We start from the raw sequence: 8,113 nt of genomic DNA on the forward strand, positions 1-8,113 counted from the left end.
AACTTCTAACTTGACTTGCTTGGTTAATGTCGATTAGGCAGGTTGCCCTGACACTCGTCACTCCACCATGGGTCACTATATTTTTCTTGGATCTAATCTAATTTCTTGGAGTGCCACGAAATAACTAACAGTAGCACTTTGTAGCACGAAATCTGAGTATAAAGCCCTCACTTGTGCTTCTGTGGATCTATTATGGATTTCTTATATTCTTCGGGACATTGGCTATAACACTTCTCTGCATTGCACACTATACATTGACAATATAAGTGCAACTCAATTGGCACACAATCCTATCTTCCGTGCTCATACCAAACACATTGAATTGTCTTATCATTTTATCCGTGAATTGGTCTCCACTGGCTTCCTTCAAGTCTTATTTGCTCGCTCCAACAATCGGCTTGCTGATCTTTTTAGCAAAGGATTACCTTCTTCAACATTTCATTCCTTTTGTGACAAGTTGTTGTGGCCTCCTCCCTGTCACCTTGAGGGGGCATTATAGGATTCAAGATATTGATAGATTTGTATAACTATAATTTAGGCAATTGACTATATCTCTTAGCTAGAGTTTAGGCTATAAACTAGGCAAGTAATATGATATTGTATAGTTGATTTGAATACTCTTTTTAAAAACTTGTATATTGACTATAAATACAATAGAATCCCATCATTGAAAGGTCGAGCTATTCTTTCTAAATATTCTCTTTATTCTTACATCAACCAAAAAGGAAAAGAAAAAATCCCAACATTATCCGTACCATGATTTTTTCAAATTTATAATTTGATCATAAGCTTGAAGCTAGCTAGTGTGAAAGTAATGTTTGCTAAATAGGTGGTGATTATTAAACGAAAAATGTTTCCCTTCTAAATATTTTATTTGTGTAAAAAAAAGAAACCTATGACGCATTGAATAAAACATGCATAAAAGATATGGCAACATGATTAATCTATTTTCTTAGGTTTATTGAGAGGACTAACCCATCTTGGTCTATAAAAGAGAATAATCTTCTCCTATCCTTATTTTTATAGGATTTAAACTTAAATATTCTAATAGTTTTAATATCATGAAAAAAAAAAGTATTTCAAAATGGATTGGTTTTTCACACCATGAAATCGAGTAGGATCAAGAACACAAATTCTGCCCTATAAATGCCTATAGGGTTAGAATTATGAATCAAACATGGGTAAATATCATTCCACTGCCTTGAACATTAAGGTTTCGTTTTCGTATGGCTGAAGTAAGATATCTTTCAGACATTTGAACGCACAGTCAGACGTCGGTCTCTCACCTTTTCGCTATCAAGGATAAATCAAGAATGGGCGTCTAGGTCCCGTAGCATTTATATTGTTTTGTAAGCATATAGGTCGAAAAGTGTTTGAATTAGTGCTCTGAGAGCTGCTATGACTCCTTGAGGTTTAAAGAAACACAAAGGTTCCGTTCACATTGCAAGAGATTGATAAGTACCCTCTTCATTTAAAACAATTAAATTGTCAAATTTGAACATCTTAAACCGTTTAATCAAATTCAATAGAATCAGAATAAGATCTCTTTGAGCATTATCTGCATAACTAGTAGCAGTTCGTGTTTAATATCTTCAAGAGAGTGTTTGTTTTAACCTTCAAAAAACACTTTTTTTAATTTTTTTTTGTTTTAATTATATATATATATATATATATTAATTTTGGATTGTTTGGATTATTTGTTAATATTAAAAATATTATTTTAATATATTTTTAAGTGAATAAAATTTTTTATTGGTTACAGCGTGGATGGTTGACTCTCACATGAAGCAGCCTTATGCCTATTTTGTGATATAGAACTGGAAAGCATAGACCATCTGCTGCTGCAAAGTCCATTCACATGGAAACTATGGTGTTGATATTTGTTCTAGTGGGGAGTTGTGTGGTGTATCCCAAAGACAACAGATAATCATTTTGTATGAATGGTGGACGCGTGCAACTAGAAAGATGGAAAAGTTTTGTCAGTTCTTGTTTTCTTGGAATAGCTTGGGGAATTTGGCTCACACATAATTAAGTTTTTTTAACGCCACAATAGTGAATTTGGCTCACCTTTTAGATTTGACAATAATAGACTAACCCTTGTTGTGTGGAGGAAATGATTAGTAAATCGAAAGCTATGGTGTGTTTCCCAGAGCCATGGCCATGGTGATAAGCTGCTGCTGCTGCTGCTTCTTCCATCTTGAAGAGCGATCAAAATGGATATAACCTATCATTTGATTTGTACCTAAAAGATACAAATAATGATTAGCAGTACTGATTACTGCATGGAAATTAATGGTTAGATCAGATTATAGATCTCTCCAGTCTCCTTCGTCTTTGTTTTACCCCGTGAAACATGGGGCACATACACTTTAATTTAGTCACCTGATTGTTTGTTCTTTGGGCCCTCCCAGGCACTGAATCTAAGCTTAGGGTGTTGCTCACGCTATCTACTTGCCTTGGCAAAGTAAGTTTCACCACGATCGATGATTCTTTCTCTTACCTCAAGTGATCTAGCTAGTTTAGTGCTTTTGAATCTATATATCTAGCTAGTTCACGATTGTCATTTGAATTACGAGCAGCTCTGTCTAGCTATGTAGAGTTTTGATGGAAAAGAGAAAATTAATTAAGATTAATTGAATCTCCTTCTTACAGTGTATCATGTGATTAATTACATTAAGATGATCTTCTTAATTAACCTCCCAATATTGAAATATACAACAAGTTCACCATCTCAAATACATGAAGTGGTGGAATTCTTAGATAAACTCAGGCATTTCAAACAATATTGCTGGCTTTTGGAGTGCCTTACAAATACACGTTTCCGCTTATGAAACAAAGATGTCAGGCCATGCATGTAGAGTGCCCAAGGCAGTGTCACCTGGCATTTGCCACAAGAGATGAACAGAGCGGCCATGGGGTAAGAGAAGAGGGGGGAGGCACGTGAGGGGCGCATGGTAAGGAGAATCGATCCTTTGCTTGTGGGAGGAGGCGAGTGGGTCCACTCACTAGGCCCCTCAAGTTAGAGTGCTCTTTCGTCGGTATCGATGGCCAGCTCATTCACTGCCTCTTTACTTACAAGTCGAAGCTGGTCAAATTATCCAATGCATGCCACCCCAGCCCCTCTGGACTGCTCTATCACCGTGCTCCACTACCCATGACTCTCTTACTTAGCTAAAAACAACCAGATAGAGCATTTACCCCCTTTATCTCTTAAACAAAGAAAGCTGTAGCACTGCATGCCAGCCATGGATACCGGCCATCTCCCTAAATCTGGCTACATGACAGCTTATTTTATCACGGCCCTCCATTATCTGTATCATTTACTCACTGTCCAGGCCATAAATGATTCTTATCTTTGACTGTCTCCACATGCATGCATGCACTTCTTTTGAAATTGTGCATGCATACAAGATTTTTGATGAGCTAGAAAAGTGAGCCATCATGCATTGATGGCAAGAACATTGCTAAGTTGGTAATAAAATAGATAAAAAGAAAATCATTTCAAAGAGATTTAAATCGGTAATCCTGTTTCCCCGCTCTCACCTCTTAATTAGCGTTAATGTTTTGATTAATTATTAATCCTACGTACATAAACGAGTGCTTTCGCCATTACCAGTAGCTTGAGAATATTGTGAGACATGTAACCCAGCAATAATCATCACTTAATAGTTAATGTGATTCCCAAATTATTTCTAGTTGTTGGTTTGTCATCTTTCACGATCTTCCCAGATTTCTATTTTGGCCACATTGATAATTAAAGAAAATGGGGGGTGATTAAATTTTAAAATCTTTTACAAATCTTTGTTAAAAAGAACACCTATCAATAAATCTCATTCTCAATTCAAAGAAACTTCGAGAGAAGTAATATTCAAACATTAAGTTTTTTTTTTTTTTAAAAAAAAAAAACATGCATTAACGCCTACTGGTTGGCTCCTCCTATGAAGAGAGACTGCGTACGATTTTATTCACTGGCCAGTTTATTGTTTTAGAAAATGGAAGAAGAGAAGAGTTTCTTGGTAACTTCACCCACACGGGCCACATTCGAGGAAAACAGTAAAAAATACGGGATTGTAGATGGAGCTTCGAAACTGGTCATCATTGAATACCAATTAACATGTCATGACAAAAAAAAAACACATCATGGATTCATGGTCATGCCATGCATGAATTCAAAAGTAAAAAACATATGACATGTTCTAGCTTTCTAGCTAGCCACCTCCCTCCTTAGATATAAATACCAACACCTGCCCTTGTTTCTTTATCGAAAACCCCAAAATCCATATTCTCTCTCTGTCTTCGACTTAGCTTCTGTCATGTCACATAATTTTGGACCTTGTGACGACCAAGCCGCTATTTCTGACGTTACCGTCACCCCACTCACAATCCAACATTCTCATCGTCACATCTTAACACAAACAATGACATCACAGCCGTTCGTTTTGTTAAGGAGAGGTAGGTTTTGGTCCAAGATGAGTGGGTCCCTCTGTAATGGCATTGGACAGACAATGTAGGGACCTTCGAATGTTTTAAGCCCACCGACTGTGGACATGGACCGTAGCTACACTAATGAGTGTAGAGCAGGAGGCGCTGATCAGCCTTGTCTCTCTCCCTCCCCTTCTCTCTTTTTACAGTACTAGTGAAGCACCTTTTTCTTGCCTTCTTATTCACTGCCCTCCACCCCCATTCTTCCCATATCCATCCAATTCTCACTCCCTTCTGCGCCTCTCTCTCTCTCTCGCTCCCTATCCCTCTCTCACTAACGAGCTCTTAGAAGCGCTAATATGAATCAAGGTTAGACAAATGAAAGTAATGATCAAGTGTGACTGAATTAGGGAAGGGGAGTTGGTGACTGCTATATACACACCCAAAACCGTGTGTTTCTGCCATTTGTTTCTGCGTTTTAATGGGTCTCACTTCACTGCAAGTTTGCATGGATTCAAGTGATTGGCTGCAGGTATGATATGTTCTCCTTTTCGGAAATTTGAAACTCTGCATCTAGCTCGTACACTCCCATCACATGGCATTTTCACTTCTGCCTTACAGTGTGAAAAATTATTCTAAATAAGATGAGTAGAATAAATGGACAATTCACCATAGAAAAGCCTGTCATTTTCTTATGGTTTAAACTAGTGAGATACATTAATCCTGTCAATGTATATATATAGTAAATGGGTATGGGATTTTACTCTTCTTTTCATATATATACACCACTACTTGAAAGAATATTTATAATGTTCAATGTAGAGCTATATTAGAACTAATTAATGCAGAAAAAAGATGTACTTCAGGCTCCAAAATATTGATCAGAATATGTTTTTACTGGATTTCGAAGTACATGTTTAGAGAGAAGCTCTTGGCTTCACTGTATTTTTTGCATTTTTTTAGCGTTCATGACATGACATTCTAATTTATATGTTCTAAAACGGCAAAAGAATGTCTAGTCCTAATGGGCACATTATTGATACCTCGAAGCATGAAAAGACAAGATGATGTCTTCCCTCTTGTCCGTTGCACTATTATAAATGACCTGACACATTTCCCCATTAAATTTCCTGCTTTCCTTTGTGTTTAGGGCACGATTAACGATGAGTCTGGAATGGATTCTTCTTCACCATCTGGGGATATGCTCACTTGTTCAAGGCCCTTGATAGAGAGGAGGCTTAGGCCCCCACACGACCAAGCTCTCAAATGCCCTAGGTGTGACTCAACACACACCAAATTTTGTTACTATAACAACTACAGCCTCTCCCAGCCAAGGTACTTTTGCAAGACTTGCAGGAGGTACTGGACCAAAGGAGGCACCCTGAGGAACATCCCTGTGGGTGGTGGATGTAGAAAGAACAAGAAAGTGTCTAAGAAATCAAATGATCAATCAGTTAACCAAATTAACCCTGAATCCTCATCCTCTCATCACAATCCTACTGATCTTCACCTTTCATTTCCTGAGGTGCAACTTTCACACCTAAATAGCATACTTGGTTCACAAGGAACAATTGCAACCTCTAACTTCATGGATAGCAAATACAATATCGGTATGCTAGAAAACCCAAGGCCTGTAGATTTTATGGATAGTAAGTTCGAAGCTTTAGTGGGAAGCTCTAGGAATTATGATTTCATGGGGAATGGTGACTTGGGTATGGTTAGTGGGCTCGGAGATACGAGTCATCATCATGGGTTAGCACCAAATTTTAGTGGTCTTTGCTCTCCATTTGGGATGTCCCTTGATGGAAACAGTGGCACTTTCATGGAAACTTGCCAAAGGCTAATGCTTCCTTATGGCCAAGGAAATAGTGATCCGAATGCAATTGATGTGAAGCCAAACACCAAGCTCTTGTCTCTTGACTGGCAAGACCAGGGTTGCTCTGATGGTGGGAAGGACACATTTGGATACCTAAACAATTTAGGATCATGGACAGGCATGATGAATGGTTATGGATCATCCACGACCAATACTTTAGTGTAATCCAATCCAGAGATCCTATAGTGTGATCACTGGTTGTGGACTCATCTGCATTCTAGGTCATCCAGTAATTACTAAGTGATTGCCTTTGATGGAAAGGTTTTTTTCATGTTTTTTCTATAAAGGCGTGGTCTCCAAATCTCATCGACTCTACGAACAGCAAGAGTGTGAATGTGAACAACGAGAGTCCAAGAATGACTGCTTAATTAGTATCTTACTATTTGTTTTTATGTTCCGATCTTGTTTCTATCTTTTATTAATTTGGTGTATGATCAGATTCAAACGTGCAGGATTTTGTTTTGTTGTTTAATCGAGGAAGATATAGCAGTGCTTTTTTAGCTTAAAAAATATGTCTTAGTGCACTCTTAACTCGTACTTTTATGACATTCCTGCTGCTCTCTGTATATGCCTGGAGACTGGTTAAGTTGTGATTGACATGAAGATTTTTAACTGCCTAGGTGGCTGGGGCAGTTCGAGACATGGAAATGGAAATTGGAGTTTTCAATGAAAAGCAGGGAACTTCTTCTCGGATTATGTAGAGTTTTTTTTTTTTTTTTAAAAATAATTTAGTACATTAAAAAAATAACACAATCTAAAAATATTTAGAAAAAGAATATAATGCAGAGAGTTTTCAAGTCGCATGTCTCTCAAATTATAAAATGACATGTCACAAATTACAATAAAAAAGAAGAGAGGTAAAAAAAAAGGAGAGAGGAGAGAAAAAAAAAATAGAGAGATTATCAAGTCACACTAAAACTCTAATTACGATACCATCAGCACCGTAAAAAGAATCTCAACAAGATCTCAACAACATCAAGAAAGGTTACTAAAGGTGGTAGGTCACTCACTTGCATTTGAGTAACTTGATTGGTTTACTCTGATCATCGTTGATAATTTTATTTGATGTCATTGGATTTATCTTATCGAGATTTTTCTTATGGTACTAATGTTATCGTCATTAGAGTTTTGATTTGCTCCCATGACTTTTTTTCATTGTTTTTCTCTCTCCTCCCCCATCATTGTGATATGTGAACAAAGGGTGAGAGAGAAAAGAAAGAACAAAAAACAAATCTTAAAAGCACACTAAAACTTCAATGATAACATCATCGGTACCATCGAAAAGATCTCGATGAGATAAACCAGTAACACCAAGGAAGGTTATCAACGATGAACAGGATGTGGCCATATAGTCATCCATAGGCAAGTGAGTCACCCGTCACCTTTAGATGACTTGTGTGGCCAACTTCAGTCACCCTCAATTATTGTCCTTGGTGGTGCTGAATTTGCCTTATTGAGATCTTTTTTACAGTACTAGTAGTGTCGTTTTTGGAGTTTCGTTGTGCTTTTGAAGTCTCTTTATTTATTTCTTTTTTTATATATATCCTCTATCTTCTCTCTTTATTATAATTTATGTTATACCATTTTATAATTTAAGAGAGTTGTTAGTAACACATACAGCTTGTGAGTCACAAATATCATTTGCAACTCTCGAAATTATGTTATTTCCTTAAATATTTTATAGACAATGATATTTTATATAAATAAAAAAGATTTATTGTGCTAATGTCTAAAAACACTCATCAATTATGTGCCCTTGTTTGTTTTTGTGGCTCATAATGATTTTTTTTTTACTCATTTCTAATGTTATGATTT

The 8,113-nt window shown here is 36.9% G+C and overlaps 1 protein-coding gene across 1 annotated transcript; it reads left to right on the top strand.

The window, feature by feature from the left end:
* The first annotated feature begins 4,428 nt into the window (after positions 1-4,428).
* Positions 4,429-6,770, top strand: LOC118044821 (dof zinc finger protein DOF5.6). The gene is made up of 2 exons (XM_035053307.2): positions 4,429-4,954; positions 5,573-6,770. The coding sequence occupies exons 1-2, from the start codon at positions 4,904-4,906 to the stop codon at positions 6,461-6,463; spliced, it is 942 nt and encodes a 313-aa protein (XP_034909198.1). The 5' UTR covers positions 4,429-4,903; the 3' UTR covers positions 6,464-6,770.
* Positions 6,771-8,113: the final 1,343 nt, after the last annotated feature.

Source organism: Populus alba, chromosome 12 (assembly GCF_005239225.2).
Source record: "Populus alba chromosome 12, ASM523922v2, whole genome shotgun sequence".
Lineage (NCBI taxonomy): Eukaryota > Viridiplantae > Streptophyta > Magnoliopsida > Malpighiales > Salicaceae > Populus > Populus alba.